The sequence below is a fragment of the Sapajus apella genome, unplaced genomic scaffold (assembly GCF_009761245.1).
Source record: "Sapajus apella isolate SASKATOON/1434 unplaced genomic scaffold, GSC_monkey_1.0 scaffold17, whole genome shotgun sequence".
In the NCBI taxonomy this organism is placed as follows: domain Eukaryota; kingdom Metazoa; phylum Chordata; class Mammalia; order Primates; family Cebidae; genus Sapajus; species Sapajus apella.
In genome coordinates this window covers 12,409,507-12,435,410 of record NW_022436957.1, presented here as the reverse complement: position 1 = coordinate 12,435,410, position 25,904 = coordinate 12,409,507, and the positions used below count along the sequence as shown (strand labels likewise).

At 42.2% G+C, this 25,904-nt stretch overlaps 2 protein-coding genes across 9 annotated transcripts in view; one reads left to right on the top strand and one right to left on the bottom strand.

Moving 5' to 3' along the window:
* Positions 1 to 25,904, top strand: part of CTPS2 (CTP synthase 2) — a 222,903-nt gene that overhangs the window by 47,558 nt on the left and 149,441 nt on the right. For all 8 annotated transcript variants that reach the window (XM_032285990.1, XM_032285984.1, XM_032285983.1 and 5 more), the window contains one exon: positions 18,469 to 18,565. In XM_032285990.1, the coding sequence (XP_032141881.1) occupies positions 18,469 to 18,565 (97 nt within the window). The remainder of the gene's footprint in view (positions 1 to 18,468; positions 18,566 to 25,904) is intronic.
* S100G (S100 calcium binding protein G) lies at positions 3,091 to 7,685 on the bottom strand. Its single transcript, XM_032285991.1, has 3 exons — positions 7,576 to 7,685; positions 6,630 to 6,773; positions 3,091 to 3,355 (listed from the first exon to the last, which is right to left on the bottom strand). The coding sequence occupies exons 2-3, from the start codon at positions 6,762 to 6,764 to the stop codon at positions 3,251 to 3,253; spliced, it is 240 nt and encodes a 79-aa protein (XP_032141882.1). The 5' UTR covers positions 6,765 to 6,773; positions 7,576 to 7,685; the 3' UTR covers positions 3,091 to 3,250.

Below are 25,904 nucleotides of genomic sequence, written 5' to 3'. Positions count from 1 at the left end.
CTTTTTTTTTTTTTTTTTTTGAGACAGAGTCTTGCTCTGTCACTCAGCCTGAACCGGAGTGCAATGGCATGATCTTGGCTCACTGCAATCTCTGCCTCCCGGGCTCAGACAATCCTCCTGCCTCAGCCTCCCGAGTAACTGGGAATGTAGGTGTACGCCACTGTGCCTGGCTAATTTTTATATTTTTTGTAGAGATGGGGTTTCGACACGCTGCCCAGGCTAGTCTTGAACTATTAGGCTCAAGCGATCCACCTGCCTCAGCCTCCCAAAGCGCTGGGATTACAGGTGTGAGCCACTGTACCCCACCACTTTTCTATTTTTCTGGTTAACTTTCTAAATGTTTGAAATGGCTTCTAATGAATTTCATTTTATTATTGAGGGAAATTTCTGTAATTATTTCCTTTCTTCCCAAATCTCCACAAGTATACTCTTCTCCGAAAATTTAGATTAGTTGTATTTTTTGATTATTCCAAATAGGAGTGCTGTGAGGCTAATCACAAAGAGCAGCAGCAGGGGATTTACAAAGTGTTCTCTTACTATTGAACATTTTCATTTATTTTGTTTTGATAGGACACACATCCATATGGCTCAGAAATCAAAATGTCCAATAATTTGTCCGGTGAATAGTGGCTCTCTTATTCCTGTCCCCCTCCTACCCCACCCCATCTGCCCAGTCCTCTTGAAGCATGTAACCAATGAGAATAGTTTCTACTGTGCACTTGCAGAGATTTTCCAGGAAATCTCGAGCACCTTGCTTTCCAAGTCACTGTGTGCCAGCTACTCATCTTGAGCCCAGTTTATTTTGGCCATCCTGTCCCCACCACCCCTGTGTTTACATCAACCAGTACTTCTCTCTCTCTGAGCTCAAACCTTCCGGAGACTAGCCTGGTACTGCCCAGCCTTTTATGGGCAGATGAGGTGGGAGTGTGGGCATGTGCTCCTCTACCCACCTCAGAGAGCCATCCAGCTTCTGGAAAAATGACAGCAGCCAACTTGACAGAAGAATACAGCATATACATTCAAGTTCACTGGATTAAAAAAAAAAAAAAAAAAGGCCGGGCATGGTGGCTTATGCCTATAATCCCAGCACTTTGGGAGACAAAGGTGGGTGGATCGCTTGAGCCCAGGAGTTCGAGACCAGTCTGGGCAACACAGGGAGACCCCTGTCTCTACAAAAAGTAAAAATAAAAGAAATTGGCCAGGCATAGTGGCACATCCCAGCTACTTTGGAGGCTGAGGTGGGAGGATTGCTTGGGTCCAGGAGGTCAAACTGCAATGAGCCATGAATGGGCCACTGCACTCCAGCCTGGGTGACCAAGCAAGACTCTGTCTCAAAAAACAAAAACAAAAACAAAAACAAAAACAAAAACCAAACCCAAAAAACCTAAAACTAAAAATAAGTCAAAGGCAGTACTTTGCAGGCAGTGATTTTCAGCTTGAGGGTAGGGCCATATAGCAGATTCTTGGCGAAGGCTTATGTATTTTGAAAAGCATTCAGTATCATCATTTTCTACACTTTGAAAGTAGAAATGATCCCGTATCTTTCTGATGTTAACTACAGAAAGCATAGTGTGGCAGTCTGGGCTCTAGAACATGAGGTAAAAATAATAAAGGGCTTGAAGAACATTGTTTAAAGGCATGTCATGTCACTCCCAATGGGGTTACAATTGGGCTTTTGGTGGGGAGAGCACAGTGGACTAAAAAGGAAGTCTTACTTTGTGTCTAAAGCACAGATATGCACACAGCACATAAACAGATGCACATGGCATCCCTGGAGTTAAAATTTCCTGGGGGGTGGCGATTAGAAACAAATGTTTAACAAGGCTCCTTAGGAGGGTGATAATGACTTAAGAAAGATTGAGAGAGGCCAGGTGCGACCTGTAATCCCAGCACTTTTGGGAGTCTGAGGCGGGCGGATCACCTGAGATAGGGAGTTTGAGACCAGGGTGCACGCCTGTAGTCCCAGCTACTCAGGAGGCTGAGGCAGGAGAATTACTTGAGCCCAGGAGGCGAAGGTTGCAGTGAGTCAAGGTCGCACCACTGTACTCCAGCCTGGGCAACAGAGCAAGACTGTCTCATAACAAAAAGAAAAGAAAAGAAAGATTGAGAGACACTGTTCAAAGGCAGTGGGACTCAATACTATTGATACTTCATGGGTGTTTTGTGGAGGAGAGTTTCAAGGATATAGAAGAAATAAAAATCTAGCTTCCAGGGCTCTGCTGTGACCAGGCTGTTAGGATTCGCTTGAGCCATTAGTAACTTAGATGAACTTGAACATTAACATTTGAAATCTTATCTGGTAAGGGGTAGCAGAAAGTTCCCCTCCCTTCTGCACTCCTTGCCTCCGTATTGCCCACTGTCCTCACTTCACCTGCTGCATCCCCCAGCTGGACTCAAAAAGTGGAACTTGTACTTGAGGGCTGACTGTTTTCTCAGAATACAGGATGCCAAGAGTTGAGAGGGCCCAAGGTCTTCCTGTGATCTTTTACGTTACACATCACACACCAGAACCAAGGCGTTAGCTGGTAGACCTGAGGCCACTTGGTCAGTGATGAATGGGGCTGCCTCTAGGTCCTGTGTTCTTTCTGTTCCCCGTCAAGGGTCATTCATTCAGAAGGCACAGCAAGTGCTGGGAGATGGCATGAAGTCAAGTGCCTGTGAAGTGTTTTTCTCACTAGCTAGTGGATAGTGTGAGATGAGAGTAGAAATTGTAGATGATCTGAGCACTGAGGAGTTAGGGAGAGCAAGCAACGGGGTGATTCTGGCAAAATGTGGAACAAGGGAGGTGGTTTGGCATTTCTGGACTCTTTCCAAGTCTCCCACACCATCTTGGTAGTTTTGGGCAGGATCACAGAGCTATCTCGGCCCTCACCTTTTTTTTTGGACAAGGTTCCCCTCTATGGTCCAGGCTGAAGTGCAGTGATGAAATCATGGCTCACTGCAACCTTGACCCCCAGGGCTCAAGTGTTCTTCCTGCCTCAGCCTTCCTCTCTCCCTCTCACTTTTTTAAATCTGTAGAATTAGTTGAATCAGACTAAGGCTACTTTCAAGTCTCTTATGTTATGAGGGCCAGTACTTAACAAGGTAATGTATGTCTAATAATTTCTTTATTAACAATAATTGAACCTCATAGCCAGATCTTTATAATTGCAAACAATTAAACCAGAGACTCTGGTGGAATCCACATAGGGTAAGACCACAGCATAGGTGCTCTTTTTTTGGTGCTCAGGGTACTATCTTGTTTTCTCCTTCACTGGGATATCTTTTTTACTAATACTTGGAATTCTTCAGAACTAACTTCTCCATCTCCATTCTTGTCCAGTTCTTGAAAGAGATCATCTATGGTGTTTGGACCCTGTTTTAGATAAAAGAAGAATGGGAGAGGGGAGGGGAGAAAAAATGAATTAATTACTGCCACACAGTCTCAGAAATTAGAGGCCTTGGATCTGTGTGCCAAGAAGGCAGCCTAGTGACATGCATCTAATAGCTAACAGAGAGAAACCAGCTTTAGCTGTTGTATTGCTCCGTGTCATAGAACTGGCTACCTTTTTTTTCCCTCCATATCACACATTTATTATTATTTTAATGCAGTGTGTATTTTAATACAGTTGTTTTTTTTATGTGATTTGGGGCCTTTTTCTTTATGCCTCTAAAAACATTCTGAGAAGGGATCTGTGGGCTTCACTGGATTGCCCATGGTGCACACACAGTTGAGGACCCCTGCCCCAAGGTTTTCCTGGGAGCCGGGTTTGTCTCATGCTCCAGGGCTAGGGCTGGCATATTACCGGAGGCAGCAGGCAGGGAGGGCTCCCTGCTGGCCAGCATGGGGCCGAGACCTTTAGGTAGACTCTGTAATCCTTCTGACCACCCTATGAGGGAGATGTACTTTACAGGCGAGGAAACAGGCTCAGAGATAGCCAGTCACTTGGTTGAGGACCCACAGCTGGTTAGCAGAGGGCTTGGGGTCCACACGTTGACTCCAGAGCTCAACCCCTTAACTAACCACTGCCCCAATTTTTCACAAATGTTGAGCTATGCAAAGTGACTTTGGCTCAACGGTTCCCACGCTTTTAGCATGCACCAGAATCACATGATGGGCTTGCTGACCTTAGTAAGTATAGATTGCTGGCCCTACCTCCAGAGTTTCTGATTCACTAGACCTGGGGTGGGGCCTGAGAATCTGTACACAAGGTCTTGCTCTGTCACCCAGGCTGGAGTGCAGTGGCATGATCACAGCTCACTGCACCTTCTACCTCCTGGGCTCAAGTGATCCCCTTGCCTCAGCCTCGACTAAAGGTGTGTGCCACCATACCTGGCTAATTAAAAAAAAATTTTAATAGAGACAAGATCTTGCTGTGTTGTCCGGGCTGGAGGATCTGTATTTTCAGCAGCTTCCCAGGTGATGCCAGTGCTGCTGCCCTGGGACCACACTTGGAGAACCACTGCTTAGATGTCACGTGAGATCATATGCAGGCTTTTTGACTACTGAACTTCCTGCAGTATTTTAAGCAGACTTAATTTTTGTCTCTACCATATAACTGTAATCTTAAAGCCATTACTACTTGGACTTTGAGGTAGGAGTTTATCTGTGGCAAAATACTGCTTAGAAAACCGATTGAAATAACAGTTTAGTTTGTCAGTTTCAAATTAGACTATATTATATACATGTATATATGAATTGTGGTAAAAAACACCTAACATTGAATTTACACTCTTAATCATTTTTAAGCATACAGTTCAGTAGTGCTAAGTAGATTCACAGTGCTGTGCAACACATCTCTATGGAAGTTATATTTTAACCGCTGAGATTCCTACAAAAACACTTAGCACTTTGCTTTGATCACAAGACCAAACTGTAAGTTACTTACTCAGTCTCTGATTTATGAATATGAAACACTGTTTTCCTGAAGCCTTTACTAGATTCTAAACCATACATGGTAATGATATATGTAAACAGAGTATGCTGGAAATTTTTAGTAATCCTTGTGGAAATATAATCAGGTACATGTAAGTAGACTTTCAGAACTTACCATCAGTCTTCCTACCTTTTTCTAAATTATAAGTCTTATGCACTTTCTGTAGGAAAGACATAAAGTATATAAAAATTTACCCATGTTACCTTTTGAAACAACTTGTTTGAGTAGATGGCCTAGGCTTTCCTGTTAGATGATTATTTTTCTTCTTTTTGGAAAAAACACGAAGGGTTTTTTAAAATTTAAAATTTCTCACTAACTTTTGTTTTGCTTTTTAATTAAAAAGTCCCTTTCTCTGCTAGTGAATTTAACTGTTTTTACAAGTGCTTTTATATGTCAATTATAAGAAAATGAGAAAATAGCAGATTATAGGGTCATTGAATTCACTTTTTCTTTTTAGTATTAAAAACATAAGTCTTTCCAATTGTTATATTGGCAGAAGAGACATTTCTGGTTAAAATCTGTAGAGCTGGTTAAAATATTTGAAGAAACGTTCTCTCCTGAAGTTAGAGCTAAGTACTGACTGAGTCATTTGAAACAATTGCACAGTCACTTCCATTGTGAAGATCGTTTTTAGTTGCAAAATGACAATGACCCTCTCCTTTGTGTCCTCTGCTTGACTAGGCCTGACGTTGGGCTTCCCTCTCTGTTTTTGAATCTGACCATCCTTGATATTTGATCATATGGCCTGCCTTCAGCTAGAATCCTGCCAAGGCAATTTAGCCAGAAACCCCTTATGCTGGATGTTTCATTGGTAATTTTCCATCCGCTGGTCCCCCAACCTGCCGCTTGGTCGTAAACCTCTACTTGTCCTTTTTGGAGTTGAGCCCAATCTCGCTCACTATGGCAAGATCCCGTTTCCATGGTGCCTATACGGATCGCCATGGCCCTCCTGCAGTAAGCCTGTCTTACCATCTTTAGTAAGTGTCCTGAATCAGTTTTTTCTTTAACAAAAGGAAAGAAAGTACTGTATATTGGAGCAAGGAGGATCAGCTCTTCTCTGCAGTCTGTTGCCTTGAATGCATTTTGATTTTGACAACTCTGGGGTGGTTTTGATGTGAAACTTTATGGCCAAGGAAATTTAGTTCTTTCTAGAAAGTTGTTTAGACATGCATAGTTGTCTCATTAACACAAATTTAAGTGATGAACACAAATTTAAATGCTTTTGAAATATAAATGAATTCTGACAAGGCAATTTGTCAGTCGGTTTTCATAACAGACTGCCAAGTAAGTGTTGGTCTTGTTGAGGGATTTTACATATAAAAATGAAGCCCGTCCAAGGCCAGCAACACTATTTTGCAGTCCTCTTTGTTTTCCTAAAGCCTGGAACAGAGGTACCGAATCGATGCTGAAGGCCTTGGTGGGTTTGCTTGGTAACTTGTTGGGCTTCCAGGCATAGCTTGGCATTCCTTCCATTTAACATGGCTAGTCCTACAGAGTCCTGTGCTGAGGCTGTGGGAGGGATAGAAGGCTTGGCCCTTGTTTTCTGAGAGCTTGCCTTCTGAATTGTGGCCTGACTTAAGGGGAAGAAAGCCTACCTGCGTGTGTCTTCCCTCAAGTGATGGTCCTTACAAAGCTCTACTCGGGTCGTTTCCTCTCCCCTGCTCCCTTCCCTCCATTAGTCCCACTAAGCAGTCTCTGCAGATGGCTACTTACTTTGAGTAAACTGGGGAATTCAGCCTGAATCAATAGCTTCAGTTCATCCTTTGACAACTGGTTGGGATCACCTTCTTTGGCTGCATATTTTTCAAAAATCCTCTTCAGTTCCTCAGGAGACTTTTTAGTACTCATTCTGGTGTCCTATAAATTGGGAAGAAAATAAACTTACTGAAAAGCTGAAGTAGAGTTTTGTGCTAAGGGTTATCAGCAGCGTTTTAGTGCCATTGGACCATTTCCTTGGCATAAAAAGGGAAGAATAAGGAAAAGAGAGCATCATATTAAAACAGTAATTTCCAACATGTTTTAAAAATAAGCATCTTAGGCTGGGCACGGTAGCTCACGCCTGTAATCCTAGCACTTTAGGAGGCCGAGGCAGGCGGATCACCTGAGGTCAGGACTTCAAGATCAGCCTGGCCAACATGGTGAAACCCCATCTCTATTAAAAATACAAAAATTAGCTGGGCATGGTGGGGCGCGCCTATAGTCCCAGCACGTGGAAGACTGAGGCAGGAGAATCACTTGAACCCGGGAGGTGGAGGTTGTAGTGAGCTGAGATCACACCACTACACTCCAGCCTGGGCAATAGAGTGAGCCTCTGTATCAAAAAAAAAACCAAAAAACAAAAAACAAAAAACGGCATTTTAGACAGTATGTTAAATGTCTGTTCTTAGAGTACATATGTTAAGAGATGGTCCCTGGAGCCAAACATTTTTATTAGTAATTAATGACATTCTTTACTTTTTATGTACCTGGTCTGCACTCTGCAGGCTGTGGTCTTGAAGAATGCTTGACCACAGCTTCTAGCTTCTAAGTTACAGAGAATATCTTCAGATGGCATAAAGTCACTTTCTCTCTAGACCATTATCTTTCACACCATTCTAAAAGGAAGCAGAGTATTAATGCAAACAGAAGGAGCTCTAGGTAGTACCAAAATCACACTAACCTGGTCGCCCAGTAGTGAAACAGCAGAAGAATCAAAGGAGTTTGCAGAACTAGCTGAGCAGAATCATGAGACTTTTATAGTCTTAACAGACATACCACCCTGATTATGAAAATTTCCTTTTGTTGGCCATTTAAGGGTAATTATTAATGGTTTTTGAAACCCAGGCTTAAGACTGCATGAACCCCATAATTAAGGGCAAGATCCAATAAAGGGCCATCTCAGCAGTTGCTTCATGGTTCAGAGTCCTAAGAGTAAGCTTGGATTTTTTTCCCCCTGAGATAATATTTTTCCCTCCAATGTAGAATCATGATATTTGCTCACTGTTCACGTTTCATAAAGCTTACATATGGAGAATTATTTTCAATTTAGTTGCATATTTAGGCTTTAAAAAATAACTTTCTTCGTATCCAGAAAAAAAAAATTGCTGCCCTGTGTGATAGCTCATACCTGTAATCCCAGTACTTTGGGAGGCCGAGGCAGGAGGATGGCTTGAAGTGAGTAGTTTGGTACTAGCCTGGTCAACATAGCAAGACCTCATCTCTACTAAAAATTAAAAAAAATCATCCAAGTATGGTGGTACATGCCTGTAGTCCCAGCTACTGTAGAGGCTGAGGTGGAAGAATTCCTTGAGCCTGGGAGGTCGAGGCAACAGTGAGCCATGATTGTGCCACTGCACTCCAGCCTGGGTGACATGGTGAGATCCTGTCTCTAAAAAAGAAAAAATGCTGTCATAGAAGGACAATATTACATAGTTTAAAAAATTACAGTATGGTCATTGAAGTCCTTCTGAGGTCTTGTACATATTAGGAGTTTAAATATTTGAATACATGAATGAATGAATGGAAGTATTGCTTCAGACATGGGTTTAAGAAGTGGAAAGAAGATACTTGATAATTGGTGGTTTTATTTGGCAAATCAAAATTATTGAGTTACATGGTCATTTTTCAGCTCTTTCATTATTTGTTGGTCCCACGTCTGCTTTTTATTTCTCATTATCCTTTTCCTTACCAAATAAATTTTGTTATCATTCAAAAAACTTGTGACTTACTCTTGTTCAGTTGGAAATACTTCAAACTTTTTGGAACTGCCATGATTTAAAATTGCTGAAGACATTGATTTCTACTGAAAAGAGTTCCATGAAATACATAAGACATTTCCAAGGGACATTGATCTAGTGCTGATGTAACTCACAGGAAGGGGTTCCAGGTGGATTTTAAGAGCACTTTGCAGCTTTGAAACACTTGTCCGCTTCCATACTTGTACAACTTTCTCTGACTCTGCCTTATATCACCCACAAACTGAGGACTGAACTATTGAGACTGTATTTCTCCTTGATGTTTCTCAGCTCTAAAATTCTAGGGCCTTATTTACATTGGAGAACAAATGGGAAATCTAATAGAATTCCTTAATAGCTTCCCGCCAGTCTTAAGCATTTATCATTCTATGTGTCTTTGCTGTCTTGTATATATTCTTTTTTGTTTTTATTACGGATTCTTTGACTTTGCCATACACCAGTATAGAATATGTATTAAGTCACTGATTGGAGTAAAGACAGGCATTTTGTTTTTAGTTATAAGATTTTACACAAAAATATTCTGATTTTGGCAGTGCATTTTAATCAAGATTTTAGAAAATTGTCAGTGGTTTTACACGTATGTTCTGTTTTCCTAGGAGGAAGTAGGCTTTTGTGCATAATCACAACAAGCACTATCTTTTTTTTAACATCTTTTAAAAAATATTTCAAATCTACAGAAAAGTGGCAAGGGTAGTGCAGTGAACACCAGTCTGCCTTTCGACTAGATTCACTAATTGTTAACATCTCCGCATTTGCTTTCTCTTTCTCTGGACACTTTCCTCTACCCCTGAGTCATTTGAGAATCAGTTACAAACATCCAGACACTTCCCCTGTAAATGCCTCAGCATCTGTCCCCTAAGGACGAAGACATTCTCCTGTGCAACCACAATGCCATTATCATAGTCCACGTTAAATCTCCCCAATTGTTGAATAGCATCTTAAATCATCTTTCCTCTCAAATTACCACTCATGAGCTAAAATCAAATGGGGTGATTATTGTATTTCTTGCATCTGTTTTGTTTGTTGTTGTTGTTTGTTTTTTGAGACAGCCTCACTGTGTTACTCAGGTTGGAGTGCAGTGGTATAAATACAGCTCACTGCAGCCTCGACTTCCCCAGGCTCAGGTGATTCTCCTATCTCAGCCTCCTGAGTTGCTGGGACTACAGGCATGTGCTACCCCGCCTGGATAATTTTTTTTTTTTAATTTCTCGTAGAAAAATACAAAATGAGTTTTGCCATGTTGCCCAGGATGGTCTCCAACTCCTGGGCTCAAACGATCTGCCTGCTTCGGTGTCCCAAGGTGCTGGGATTACAGTCGTGAGCTGCTGCACCTGGCCTATTTTTTGCATCTGTATTGAAGAAATGATTTTAATAACTATATGCCATCTTAATAACTATATATTTGATAAAAGATAACATGTTCTATATGACACACCCGTATATTACATATGATGTGTGTGTGTGTATGTCTATGTAAAATTTATCTATAAGAAAAACTTTTGGAGCAGTATTGGTTAATAGCCTTTTAGGCTACAATTCTCTTATTTCAAGAGACAACTGATTAGAAAGGGCCCAATGCTGCCTATTGTCGGAATTTATACTTGTAGCAAATGCTAGCAAAACTTGAACTTGAAAAACAGCCTGTGGGGGCTTCTTAAGTTTTTACTTGCTCATGTCTGCCTGTCACATCTCTTGTCTGTTATTTTTCTCTTTACTCACAAACTCAAAAGCATGAGGGTAAACCTACACTCAGGAACATGAAATCCACCAATAGATACTCTCATGAAACATTAACTAAAAATATATGGAGACAAGTGATAAATGCAGGGTGTGTTCACAACAGTGCATTTTGAAACTAGAGAAGGGGGGAAAATGACAGGCACAGGGTGGTAATGGAAAAATGGAGAGGCAAAGGTTATTTATCACCTCACTGTTCAATTATTTGATCTTTGGACAGACTTAATTTTTCCTAGGAAAGCCAAGAGTGACATATTTTAAGAGCTCTGGGCACCACAGGCTTCTGTGGGTTATTCTGCTTGAAGTTGACAGCATGGAGTGTCTTGAAAAGCACCTTCAGGAAGAGGTTACAGTGTTAGTACCCAGCCACTGCAAAATAAAATGGGTGTGAAATGCTATCCAGGGGTTCTTGTTATTTTTGATCCTGAAGTTTAAAAGAGACCTTGAGTACTCAAATGCGACTTTCTCAGAAAGGATAGCTTACTTGTCACCTGACCTGGTGTCTCCCTTCCCTGGATCTTCAGACAAAGTTCACTTCTAACCTTTGCCTGGGCTGTGAGCCTCAGTCTTTTGGGTCAGCCTGTGCGCCTCAGTCTTTTGGGTCAGCCTGTGCTCACCTTCAGCAGTTGAGTTCCCAGAGGCCTCCCGACCATAGCCTGTGATTCTTGAGGGCATATTTTTTACCACAGTCAGTGTGCCTACGTAGGCACCCAACTCCCATGGCCTCATTAAATCCTTGCTGCAACCTTATGAAGTGGATTCTCTTGGTCCCCCCAGCCTATAGAGACTCCAAGGACCTGTTCAAGGTCACATTGCTGGTCAGTAGGAGAGCTGGGATTCAAGTTCAGGCCCGGCCTGCACCCTCAGCCACCATGCCACATGCCCCTCCCAGAAGGGCTTCTCTGAGGACAACCGTTGTATGTTAACATTAAGCCCACAGGTAGTATCACATTTAAGTATTATGTTTACATCTGGAGGTATAAGAAGGTTCTTTTCCTGAGTTATAAGAAAGTTCTTTTCCTGATGAAAGTGATATAGGCCTTTGTCTGTTTTGTGCTGCTATAACAGAGTACCTAAGAGTGGCTAATTTATAAAGAAAATAAATTTATTTCCTTCCTTCTGGAGACTGGCTGGGAAGTCCAAGATCAAGGTGCTGGCATCTGGTGAGGGCCTTCTTGCTGTGTCATCATGTGGTGGAAGGCATCACATGGGTGAGAGAGAAGAAAGGGGACTGAACTTATCCTTTTACCAGGAACCCATTCCCATGATAACTAACCCATTCCAATGATAATGGCATTAATCCATTCATGGGGGCAAAGCCCTTATGACTTAATGACTTCTTAAAGGTTCCACCTCTCAACACTGTTGCATTGGTGATTAAGCTTGTAACACATCAACTTTGGGGAAAACATTCAAACCATAGCAGCCTCCTTCTACTGATGGAGACAGAAACAAGTTTAAAAGACTGGAAAAATACATAGGTACTTATGGGACTGGTCATTGGTTTCTCCACTGTAGATTCCATTCTCACACTAATTGGTGACAGAGCAGGACAGGTTGGAAGCCAGAAATGGGAAATAAACTGCTTCAGATTAGAGGCAGGATCTGTCAGGCAGGACTGGTGATAGTGTGTACTCGGCTTCTGAGCAGGGCACCACCCTTCCCTTCCTGTCTGCTGAAGTGATTTACCTGCAGCTTGGGACATCCATGAGTATCTCAGACGCCCCTATGCTACTTTCTGGCCCACTGACCCATCCTTAGTCTCCTCTGTTAGTTTTTAGTACACTTAAAACACTGGGAGATTCCATTATTGAGCACTTGATCTGAACTTGACACTGTGCCAAATTCCCTGGTAGAGATGGAGAATATAAAGATCTAATCCTTGTGCTTGATGAGCCTACACTTAATTTATGAGAGGAGATGCATTTATGAAATAATAGAGGAAGTTAAAGCTGTTTATAGTAAAGAACTATATTAGATTCCTATGGCTGTTGGAACAAATTACCACACAGTGGCTTGAAACACATACTCGTTTCCTCTGGAAGTCAGAAATATAAAGTGGGTTGGCAGGGCAGTGTTCCTTCTGGAGGCTGTAGGAGAGAATCAATTTCCTTGCTTTTTCCCGCTTCTAGGGGCCACTTGCACATGGCCATCCTCTGTCTTCAGAGCCAGCAGCATAGCATCTTCCAGTCTCTCTAATCTCTGCTTTGTGGTCGTATACCCTTTTCTGAGCTTGAATTTCCTGCCTCCCTCTTTGAAGGGCCTTTGTGGTTACACTGGACCCACCTTGATAGTCCAGAATCTTTTCTTTTCAAGGGTCTCAATTTACAGGCCGGGCATGGTGGCTCATGCCTGTAATCCAAGCACTTTGGGAGGCTGAGGCTGGAGGATCATTTGAAGCCAGGAGTTTAAGACCAGCCTGGGCAACATGGCGAAACCCTGTCTCCACAAAAAAACAAAAAAAACAAAACCAAGAAATTAGTTGAGCCTGGTGGCATGCACCTGTGGTCCCAGCTACTTGTAAGGCTGAGGTAGGAGTATTACTTGAATCCAGGAGTCAGAGACTGTAATGAGCTGTGATCGTGCCACTGCACTCCAGCCTGGGAGACAGAGTGAGATCCTGTCTCAGGGGAAAAAAAAAAAGAAGAATCCTCAACTTAATCACATCTGCAGAGTCCCTTTGCCAAGGCCACAGATTCATAGGTTTCAGGGACTAGGATGTGGATATCTTTGGGGTAGAGGAGGCGTTATTCAGCCTCCTACAATGACTTACAGAGAATGAATTGACAATGTATGCATTATTTATTTGGTAGGCTGAGCATAACAATGGTATTAATTATGAGGCAGTAAGGGGAACTGGAAGGGGTCCCTAAAGTATGAGGAATGGGAGGGAAAAGGCATCTTGGGAAAAGTAGAGAAGGAGGCGGTCTGTGTGTAGTATCGTGGTGTGTAGGAGAGTGGAGGTGCCACTAACAATGGCCCCAGCTAGCTGAGGTAGAAGCTACAGGTTAGAATACATGAGGAGCGCATGGTTAGTCTGGGTTCCTGTGTGAAGTGGAGCCTGAGAACCACTCAGAAGAGTTTAGATTTGGTTTGTGGTGATGGAGGCTGCTGGAGCTAGCAGTGCAGTTCTACATAAGGGAACGTACTGTTGATGTAAAACTGCTTGATATCTTATGTACAACTTGAGTATGACTTAGAATCGAAATCAGAATCAGGCTTGAAAACCTAATGAGCAGTAGGAAAGGAATGAGTTAGAGAATCCTTGTAAAGAAGACGAGAGGAGGCCAGGTATGGTGGCTCACACCTATAATCCCAGCACTTTGGGAGGCCGAGGCAGGAGGATCATTTGAGCCCAGGAATTCAAGACCAGCCTGGGCAACATGATGAAACCCCAATGCTACAAAATAGGAAAAAAAAAAAAAAAAGAATGTTAGAGGAGGAAATTGCTGTATGTTGCCTAAAAGTCTGGAAATGGCTGCTGGTGGGTAGGCTTTCCCATTGTCTCCAGGTGAAATATTTAAAGGTAAGGAACATGAGGAAAGCTGCGCTTACCAGGGTAGGTCAGGTAGGTCCTGTATACAGTGCCATTGAGAAATTTCACTGTTGCTAAGAGAACCTAACTTCCGTAGACTTTGTTGTTTAAGGCACTTAGGATGCTGTAAAGTCTTGAACTCATTACACTTTTATTATAGGCTGCAGAAAACATCAGTAAAGGTTAATTAGTGCCATATTTATCCTTACATGCTGCTTTTACATCTCCTACAGCTTTATCACGTATTGATCCTTTTTTATTTTTCTCCTGCTGTATGGCCCAGTTCCAAGAATGGACATATCTGGGGATTAGATGACAGCCAGTATTTAGGCTGAATTAGAGGAAGCAAAGGCAATCCTTTTGCAATGGAAGTTGTGTTTTCCTTTCAGATGCAAAAATCTAGGGTATTTTCGAAATGTTGGTGTTAAATCTAAAGCACATTTGAGATTCTTTTCTTTAACCACCCCAGTAATGATAACACAGATATGTTTTGAAACTGTGATGTTCTCCTGTCTCTCAGGCTTTTTGTGGAAGGAATGCAAGGAACAAAGACATTTTTTGTTAATTTTTGTTGCTGAATAAGGTTGCTTATAACCCCAGAGGCAGCCACCCATCATCATCTTGTAGGATCCAGCTTGTAGGATCATCTGATAACTCTGTAAGGCGGCTCGTGCGTCGGGCTTGGGCACCATAGTCTCTGCCTTGCCCTGATCTTCCCCTTCCTGAGTGTTGGGATTCCACCAGTTGGTGCCTGGCACTGTTCTTCTTTGTCTGAATATGCAGTGGGCATTCCCAGATGAGACCCCCTAAGTCAGGCCCACACAGAACCCTCCTGTTCCCTCCCTCCATCAGCGACTTGCCTGTCAATTCTTGCCCTGCTTTTCTCCTTTCACTGATGTTCAGGGCAGCATTTGGTACTGGAGACCTATTTTCACCTGCTTCCCACCTTTTCTCCAGCATTTTTTTTGCCTTCTCCACTGGTTCCTATGCCAGCATGTTTTAGTCAGAGGATCACAGCGGCATTTATACCTTGGATTTTCTTTTTGTGCTATCATTTCAGGCGAAGGTAGTATTTATTACTTCTGAAAACAGCAGGGATAATGTGAACTAATACCTAGTGTAAGGCCTAAATACTACATTTTACTCTTGATGACTTAAACTTGTATTTTCATTAGTATAATTCTATGAGCAAAGTTTAAAAAGCCAACAGTTCTGAAAAGCCTATAATGACAAAGTCATTAATCCTCACTCCCTCTCTGCTGCTCGCAACTCTTCTAGCTCTTTCTCCTGGTGTTTGTCTCCATATTTCTAAATAATCTCATAGTATTCTTTCAGGACTTTTTAGACTTCACCCACTTTGTTGAAGGAGTCTTTAATGCTCTTAGGCAGTCCCTATGCCCACTGCATTTTCCTTCTCTCCACACCCCTACAGTTTATTTTTGGATATATTTTCTGGTCTTGAAGTGCTTGTCAAGTTCATCCCAAGTAAGCAGTAAGGCAGGTTTCTTGTTTTTTATGATTCGCTTCGCCTCGCCTCTCCTCTCCTCTCCTCTCCTCTCCTCTCCTCTCCTCTCCTTCTCCTCTCCCTTTCCTCTCGCTCTCCTCTTCCCTCTCCTCTCCCCTCTCCTCTCCCTCTCCTCTCCCTCTCTCTCTCCTCTTCTCTTTTTTGAGACAAGGTCTTGTTCTGTCGCCCAGGCTGGAATGCAGTGGTGTGATCATAGCTTACTGCAACCTCTGCCTCCTGGGCTCAAGCAGTCTTCCCACCTCGGCCTCCTGAATAGCTGGAACTGCAGCCTGTGCCACCACACCCAGCTAATTTTTGTATTTTTTGTAGAGACCATGTTGTCCAGACTGGTCTCAAACTTCTGGCTCAAGTGATCTGTCTGCCTTGGTTTCCCAAAGTGTTGGTATTGCAGGTGTGAGCCACTGCACCTGGCATCGTGTTCTTAGTTGGCTAAATTTACTCTAATCTCAATGGTTGATACCAGAATATTCTCGAGTACCAACCTTGTCAGTAACTGAACAAACTACATGTTAAGACATTTCTTGGGCATTGGCGATACTGGTGATACAGACAAAGGCCTATACCACTTTCATCAGGAAAAGAACCTTATACCTCCAGATGTAAACATAACTTATGGCTTAATTACTTCTTAACTGTTCCACCTTTCAACACTGTTGCATTGGGGATTAAGCTAGCAACACATCAACTTTGAGGAAAACATTCAAACCATGGCAGCCTTCTTTTACTGGTGGGGAAAGAAACAAGTTTAAAAGACTGGAAAAATACATAGGTACTTATGGGACTGGTCATTGGTTTCTCCACTGTAGATTCCATTCTCACACTAGTTGGTGACACAGCAGGGCAGGTTGGAAGCCAGAAATGGGAAATAAACTGCTTCAGGTTAGAGGCAGATTCTGTCAGGCAGGACTGGGGGTAGTGTGTACTCGCCCTACACATTGAGGAAGGGTAGACAGAGGCATCGTAGTGCACGTCTACCAAGAAATTAGGGAGGTTATCCCTGTAGCCTGCCTAGATGGTTCAGGTTGTCTGAAACTTAAATGGAAGTTGAGGCTCTGAATACATGCAGGACTTCTGAATCTGCGGCAGGTAGTACAGAATTACCTGACTTAGAGAATAAATAGAGAGGCCTGGCATCTATGTGCAACTCAGCCTCATCAGCCGGAAGCCAATGCCCTCTCTCACCTCACTCCAGTAATACTTAATCTAGCCGTAATTAGCCAACCAAAGATGGGGACAAGATGCCAAGGCCAAGAGCTCTTGAGAATTGAGCACTCCATCTAACAAGGGAGGTCATCAAGTTTCTCCTCCACCCTTTCCCTGAAGTAACTCATGGAGTGAGCTCAGGACACTGGGTTCAGATGGCTTGGAAAGTTCTTCTGGGGCACTGATAACAGCAGACATTTTCTTGGAAGTTTTTTACCTCAGAAAATTCCATTTGTCAAAGATTGCTGTAGAGCAATATGTGGCAATTACAATATGGAAAAAAAACAACAAAGGAAAGGTTTTATGAGAGGGAAGCTCAAGCAATTCCGTTAGAACAGGTCGACTCACCCACCAGTAGTCTGTTCTAACAACTTTAAAAAGGAAGATGAAATGAAACCGTGAGATCGTAGTGAACAGAACTGAGAAAACAGATGAATTACGAGACTCACCGGGATAGGCTGTTCATAAAAATCACCTGTTTCTCAATTTCTGAGGTGTGATTGTGGTCATAAACATAAAGCTACTCCAGCTCTCAAAGACCGACTGTCTCTCCCACAAAGCACTCACCAGATGCGAAGTGAGAGAAGGGCAGGGACGGGGAAGAACCTCGTTCTGTGAGGGCACAGATAGAGGACCCTGACTCAGCTGCAGCTCCCAGAAATACCAGCTCCTGGAGAGGCTGATGTTGGATAGTTGAGCTGAGATTTCAGGGTTAAGGATGGTTTCATTTAGGAAAAGAGGGCAAAGGAATGAGAGGAGATTGTCCTGGCAGAGGGCACAGCATGTGCCAAGTCACCGTGGTGGGAGGAAAGGAGATGCAGTTGAAAAACTCAAAGAACCAGTGCTCAGGGTGGAGGGGCAGGGAATAAAAGATAATGCTGGAGGGTTAGGCCGGCCCGATACCGTGAGATCAAGGGTTTCAAGCAGGAAAAATGCCGCATTAAGATTTCCTGTGTGAATAGACCACTCTGCCTGCAGTAGGCAGGGTGTGCTGGGGCCATGGGAATGCTGGGTGGCCTGTCAGTGAGCCATTCCTGTAGCCTGGGGAAGGGCTGGAGAGAAGTGGATGGACGTGGGAAATCTGGGTGGGGGGGTAAATCCACAGACTTGACAGAGTGGCTATGAGGGAGAGGGAGTGGTCAAGGGTGCCACTTAAATTTCTGACCTACAGAAAGTGCTAGACTGGATGATACTACATTCTTTCTCTTTCTCTCTCTCTCTCTCTCTCTTTCTCTCTCTCTCTCTCTCTTTCTTTCTTTCTTTCTTTCTTTCTTTCTTTCTTTCTTTCTCTCTCTCTCTCTCTCTCTCTCTCTTTCTTTCTTTCTTTTTTTTTTAAAAAAGAATTCCTCTAATGATTTTTCATGAATAGGTTCTTTTGGTATACCTTTTCACAAGTACAAGTACCGATAGATTTCCTTTTGGAAAATCTTTAGGGAAGGCAGTGGGCAATGGGAAGGGGGTTATCACGAAAGATGTGAACGCCGAAATGGGAGGCCTCAGCAATCCAGAACTTGGAGTGTGAGCACTACTTAGAACTGACATTTTGAGTATTGGCAGAGGGATTGTCGTCAAGATGCTCCTGATACATGTTTTTATAAGTGATTGAAATGAAAGATGAGATGCAGATGGAAAGGAAGTACAGTGTGTGGTGTGTCTACGTTACGCCTGTATTTGAACATGATTGTTGGAAAGACTGATCAGATGTTATAGTTTAGGGACCATGCTTACCCAACAATCATTCCTTTAAAAGTAAGGCTTGAAATTTGGGAAATGGCATATTTACAAGATGGCAAAACCTGATTTCTTTTGTTTTCTAAGGTGATTGATATGCCCGAACACAACCCTGGCGATTTGGGAGGAACAATGAGACTGGGACTAAGAAGAACTGTTTTCAAAACTGAAAATTCAGTACTAAGTAAGTTTCCCAGATTGTTTATTTTATAATTTATTGGATGTCACTCATGTGACTGCAGGTGCCCAGCCCTCTGGGTGGTGGAGATTCACCCCTGCCCCTTCCAGAATCCTCAGAGGGCCCTGATTCTCCCTCTTTCTATCTCCCCTGCCCTTACTGACCCTCTACTCTGGGCATTCCTCTCTCTGGTAATCTTGTCCCTTGGCCTGGCCTTGGTAGAACAGACTGAATGCCCCTTTGCATTTGATCTGCATGACTCCCTATTCATTGGGCTGTTTTGTGAGTTACCAATGCCCCTGGAGATGAACTTGGATGGGGAGAGAGAACCCTGATTCACACTCAGTTCTTTTGAATCCACAGTTCTCTCTTTTACATTGAAACTGGTTCCCTGTTTAATGTCTGTTTGCCTGGTCTTAGTGACTCACAAATGAACTTCCAAGGAGGAGAGCAGTTGTGCATCTCAGAAGTGTATTTCTCTCTCCCCTTGGCAGCCCCAGTGTGGGGAGATGGCTCACGATTTGATATTTGCTGATCTTTCCACTCCCCATAAGGTTAATTCTAATTTCTGTGGAACATTTTTCTTAAATGAGCATATTATATAAGAATAACTTATTGTTGAAAACAAACCAAAGCCTTTAATTCAATTCAATAAATGTATCTTGAATGCCCACTCTGTGTCGTGTGCAAATATAACAGTGACCAGGACAGATTCCAGCCCTGCCCTCCTAGGGCCTCAAAACAAGCAGAAGAAATGTGACAAAAGGGAAAGGCAGGTTGCTAGGGGGGCCGGATGCAGAGGGGGAGCCCAGGAATCGCGAGTGTTCAGTGTAATTTTCGTGAAATTATAAGAATCCCTTAGAATCCTGTGAAGTTATAAGAATTCCTTAGAAAAATGCCTTCTTAAGAAAGAGTAAGGCCAGAAATATGAGCTTCTCCTTTAAAGATGAATATAAACCTTCTAAGGAATAGAAAGCTTCCTAGCCAGAATGAAATTTAAAAATAAAAGGCTTCAAAGTAAATACGGTTCCCTCCTTTCTCTGCATAAGAAGTCATTGCTCTCTAAGTCACTAACATTTTCCCTTGCAAATACTATATAAAAAGTTTTTTTCTTCATAAATGTTAGCAATTCTGCAGCTTTCAGGTGTCTTCAGATACTTTGAAACTTTGTTCAAATAATTGCCTACGTGACAAAAAATGCTTAGTGAAAAATTAATGTCCTAAAATTATATCCATTGAGAAAGATTCAGTGGTAATTGTACTAAGTTTTTAAAAAGAGCATTGTACTCAATATAGTTAAAAATTTGATAGCTGTAAGTCTGATTTAAGATTTTTCTTGGCCAGTTGCAGTGGCTCACACCCCTATCCCAGCACTTTGGGAGGCGAGACAGGCAGATTGCTTCAGCCCAGGAGTTCAAGACCAGCCTGGGCAACATGGGGAAACCCTGTCTCTACAAAAAATTAGCCTGGCATGGTGGCTTATGCCTGTGGTCCCAGCCACTTGGGAGGCTGAAGCAGGAGGATCACCTGAGCCCAAAAGGTTGAGGCTGCAGTGAGCCATGATGGTGCTACTGCACTTCAGCCTCGGTAAAAAAGATTTGTTTTTCTTAGTACTGGATGTGGTATAATGTGCCTGTAGTTCCAGCTACTCAGGAGACTGAGGTGGGAGGATTGCTTGAGGCCAGGAGTTGGAGACCAGCCTGGGAAACATAGTGAGACTCCGTCTCAATTTAAAAAATAAAATTTGTATGCCGGGCGCGGTGGCTCACGCCTGTAATCCCAGCACTTTGGGAGGCCGAGGCGGGTGGATCACAAGGTCAAGAGATCGAGACCATCCTGGTCAACGCGGTGAAACCCCGTCTCTACTAAAACTACAAAAAATTAGCTGGGCATGGTGGCGCGTGCCTGTAATCCCAGCTACTGAGGAGGCTGAGGCAGGAGAATTGCCTGAACCCAGGAGGCGGAGGTTGCGGTGAGCCGAGATTGCGCCATTGCACTCCAGCCTGGGTAACATGAGTGAAACTCCGTCTCAAAAAAAAAAAAAATAAAAAATAAAAAAAAATAAAATTTGTGGCTGGGCACGGTGACTCACACCTGTAATCCCAGCACTTTGGGAGGCTGATGCGAGTGGATTGCCTGAGGTCAGGAGTTTGAGACTAGGCTGGCCAACATGGTGAAACCCCATTTCTACTAAAAATACAAAAAAAATTACCCAACCATGGTGGCACATGCTATAATCCCAGCCACTTGGGAAGCTGAGGCAGGATAATTGCTTGAACTTGGGAGGTGGAGGTTGCAGTAAGCTGAGATAGTGCCATTGCTCTCCAGCCTGGGCGACAGCGTGAGACTCTGTCTCAAAAATAAAATAAAATTAAATTAAAAAAAAATGAAATTTGTTTTTCTTCACAGTAGACATAAAAATATTGATGATTTTTATAAATCTTAAACACAGCACCAAAGCTTGTTTTGAAAAATTTTGCAAACAACTTTATTGAGGTATAATTTATCATATAATTTATCTATTAGTAGCATACAATTCACTGATTTTTTTGTGTATTCACAGAGTTGTGCAACCATCACCACAGTCAATTTTAGGACATTTTCATCACCTCTTGTAGAAACCCTATACCCATTAGCTGTCACCAACCCTACACCCTGCTAGCCCTTGGCAACCACTAATCTACTTTTTGTCTATGGGTTTGCCCATTATAGACATTTTATCTAAATGGAACTATATGATTTGTGGTCTTTTGTGTCTCACTTCTTTCTTTCTTTTTCTTTCTTTCTTTTTTTTTTGAGACAGTCTCGCTCTGTCACCCAGGCTGGAGTGCAGTGGTGCGATCTTGGCTCACTGCAAACTTCACCTCCTGGGTGTAAGCAATTCTCCTGCCTCAGCCTCTCGAGTATCTGGGATTACAGGTACCCACTACCATGCTTGGCTAATTTTTGTATTTTTAGTAGAGACGGGGCTTCACCATGTTGGCCAGTCTGATCTTGAACTCCTGACTTCAGGTGATCTGCCCACCTCGGCCTCCATAAATGCTGGGATTCCAGGCGTGTGAGCCACCACACCTGGCCTGTCTTCTTTCTTTTAGCATAATGTTTTTTTGCTGTATCAACTTTATAGCATGTATCAGTATTCATTCCTTTTAATGGCCAAATAATATTCCATTGTATGGATAGACCACATTTTGTTTATCCATTCATCAGCTGGTGGACATTTGGGTTGTTTCCAGGCAACAATTTCTTTAATTTTTTCTCTTTACTTTTTTTTTTTTTAAGTCCTTTTCCTAAAGAGAAAGAAAGTTATGTTGCCTTACATTGAAGTTGTGCTTCCTAGTTTTCAGGAAGCATGTGATCTATGCGCTGGCGCCCTCCCACCTGTGCAGCTCTGTCTCTCGCAGGTCTCCAGAAAAGGCTGTGCCAGAGATAAGAATGTGACCACTGTGTGAGGCTCTACTGTGTGGCATAAAAATATAAAACCAAGTAGCATGGTAATGTTTGATGGGCCCTTTTCCCCCTAGTCAACATATTTCTTTTGTACAATCTTATGTATTGTTTTATGTTTTTATAAGCTAGCATATTTCTTTTGTAGGATTCCCCCATCCCATATTGGCATGTTTCTTTTGTAGACTTTTTTCTAAGTCAGCACATTTTTGCAAGGATGCTATGAACAAGATACATTTGCTTACATTGCCTGTGAAAACAATGAAGAGTTTTGATAGAAAGCATTTAAATGCTATTCATTTTTTCATTTTAATTTGATTTATAGGCCAGTACTTATAATGCTTGGATTAAATGGAAAAACAGGAAAGTAAAGAGTTCTCTAGTAAAAAAGAATGCCTTGAAATAGGACCACAGCCTAAAGATATTGATAGCCACAGTGGGTGGATGACTAGATTGAGTCTATTTTTTTTTTTTAGACGGAGTTTTGCTCTTGTTGCCCAGGCTGGAGTGTAGTAGTGCGATCTTGGCTCACTGCAACTTCTGCCTCCTGAGTTCAAGTGATTCTCCTGCCTCAGCCTCCCGAGTAGCTGGGAGTACAGGCGTGGCCACTATACTGAGCTAACTTTTTGTATTTTAGTTGAGATGGGGTTTTACCATGTTGGCCAGGCTAGTCTTGACCTCCTGACTTCAGGTGATCCTCCTGTCTTGGCCTCCCAAGCTGTTGGTATTATGGGCGTGAGCCACCACGCCCAACCGAGCCAAATTATTATATTCAAGAACAATTCCTCTTATTTTCTTAATCACCTGTTAATTCCTTAAGGGTTATGAAAACTACAAATTAACTTTTTCTGAAGTGAAGATTATAGGTATGAATTGATTTGGACAAAAGTACTGGTAATGATTATTTGTCCTGTTTATACGCAGTGTGTTCCCAGAAGTTCCCTTCCTGTGTTCTATGTGTTTTCTTCATCTGCAAAGGCCTTTTCCTGTAAAAGGGCTAATGACAGCATGTGTAGAATTATCAAAGCTGATTCAAGCGTCCTTAGAAATGAGATATTTTGAGGAAGAGGGAGAAATTTGCGAAAGGATTCAAAATTACCCTGATTTGATCACTATACATTATATGTATTGAAACATCACTATGTGTCCCATAAATATGTACAATTATTATTTGTCAATTAAAAAGAGAAGTAAGATTTTTAAAAAATTGTATATCTATAATCCTCTACCTGAGTATTAGTTGCACATCTATGGTATTTTCCAGACTTCATCAAGATTAGTTTTTATATTAATCTTTTCTGGTAGCATCCCTTTTTCCTATATCTGGTCTTCCTGTCTATGATCTGGGCATATAGTATTTAATTGAGTTAAAGGAAGCATATTCTGCTGATTTATTTCTTATTGATAAATACTTCACATGGTTTCTGACATTTTGTTAGAAAAATGCTGAATCTAAAAGACAATGAGTTCATGTCCTTTGTAGGGACATGGATGAATCTGGAAACCATCATTCTCAGCAAACTGACACAAGAACAGAAAATCAAACACCACATGTTCTCACTCATAGGCGGGTACTGAACAATGAGAACACATGAAAACAGGGAGGGGAGCATCACACACTGGGGTTTGGGGTGGCCAAGGGAGGGACAGCAGGGCAGTGGGGGAGGTTGGAGAGGGATAACATGGGGAGAAATGCCAGATATAGGTGATGGGGGATGGAGGCAGCAAACCACCTTGCCATGTATGTACCTGTGCAATAATCCTGCATGATCTGCACATGTACCCCAGAACCTAAAGTACAATAAAAAAAAATTAACTACTAAAAAGAAATAACATGGAAGAAAATAGTATTTTAGAGTATTTTAGGTTTTAGGATGAATGGTTAAGTGCAATCATTATCATAATTCTTTCAAAATTATCAATATTAATTTTATACTTTTCCATTTGGAGTATCAATATTCATAGTCTTATTAAAACCACTTCTGGTAGTAATTCATCTAACCATTAACAGATAATTTTCAAAGGTATATAAAGACCACTACCCTGTTCTCAATGAGCCTCTAAATAGTTTGGAAGATCCAACTGAAACATGAAACAATAGAGCAAGAAAGTGCTTCCTGGATAGCTGGGCAGTGGAAAACCAGTGGAGAAAAAGTGCTAGATGGACTGCAGGTGTCTGGAGAGGATTCATAGACTTAGAACTTGCGATGGCTTGGAAGTTGGTGTAGGCAAAGGTAGGCTCTGAAAGCTCAGTCACCCGAAGTGTTGGAAAGTGAAATGCCTGGGAACTTTTGGTATTTATATTAAAATACTGTGAAATTTGTATTCTGTTCCACAGTATAGCTGAATTCATTCTAAAATAACATATATGCATGGTAGTGAAAAAAAAAAGGAAAAATGCTGAATCGAACCTCTTGACACAATTTTCGTTCTTTGAGTATTTCCTTAGGATACGATTTTCAGGAGTTGGATTATTAGGTCAAAGGGTATGAACAGTTTTATGACTGATAATTCTGCCAGATTGTTGGGAAGAAGGGGTGAGCCAGGTCATAATGACATTCACTGTACTTGTGTTCCTGTTTTCCCTAGTCTTTTTGGTAGGATTATTTTTCTTCTTGCTCTGTTAGGAACAAAAAGAGCCCTATTTCTGTTAGTGGCTACAAAGTGAAAATGGTTTCTACCTCAAATGTTGATTTACCTGTGTGTATAGTGCCTAGGTCTGAAGTCTTCATTCGAATTTAACCATGGGTTGGTAAACTTTTTCAATAAAGGACCAGATAGCAAATATTTTTGGCTTTGCAGCCATTGTGGTGTGAAAGCAGCTACAGGCACATATGTGAGTGAACGAGCACAGCTGTGTCCCAACACAACTTTATCTATGGACTCTGAAAGTTGATTCCATATCATTTTCATGTAGCATGAAATATTATTCTTTGATTTAAGTTTTCCAACCAATTTAAAATATGAAAACCATTCTTAGTTCAAGGGCCACACAGAAAACAGTCAGGGGGATCCCATGACTGTGGGCCGGGCCATAGTCTGCTGAATCCTGGTCTAAATAAGAACCTTTCAGCCTGGGCAACACAATGAGACCCTGTCTCTATGAAAATTTTTAAAAAAATCAGCCAAGTGTGGTGGCACACATCTGTAGTCCCAGCTACTCAGGAGGCTGAGGCAGGAGGATTACTTGAGCCTGGGAGTTTGAGGCTGCAGTGAGCCATGATTGCACCACTGTACTCCAGCCTGGGCAACAGAGTGAGACCTTGTATGAAAAAAAAATAAATAAAAAAGAACTGCACATTGAATGAACTCCATGGATGAGGCAGTGCTTAGGCAGAGTTGAAAGATAGTATCTCCCCACTTCTCTACTGGCTTGCATACATATCCTATTTCCTGACAGAGAATAGAACTAAGGGGGCTTTCAGAAGCCATTTGATCTAACCTCTTTATTTTTCAGTTGAGGAAATGGAGGGCTGACAGAAGTGACACACAATTGAGAGAGTCAGAACCAGGGCTGGGACACTCTTCCCACATTATTTTCTAGTATTCTAATAAAACATGCTGCCCTTGCCCCCCCATCTAATGTTATAATCACTTTCCAAAATGTAACTCTTGGCCAGGCATGGTGTCTTACACCTCTAATCCCAGGACGTTGGGAGGCCAAGGTGGCTGAATCACTTGAGGTCAGGAGTTTGAGACCAGCCTGGCCATCATGGTGAAACCTTGTCTCTACTAAAGATATAAAAATTAGCCAGGCATGGTGGCACATGCCTGTAGTCCCAGCTACTCAAGAGGCTGAGGCAGGAGAATCACTTGAACCCGGGAAGCGGAGGTTGCAGTGAGCCGAGATCGTGCCACTGCATTCCAGCCTGGATGACAGAGTGAGACTCTGTCTCAA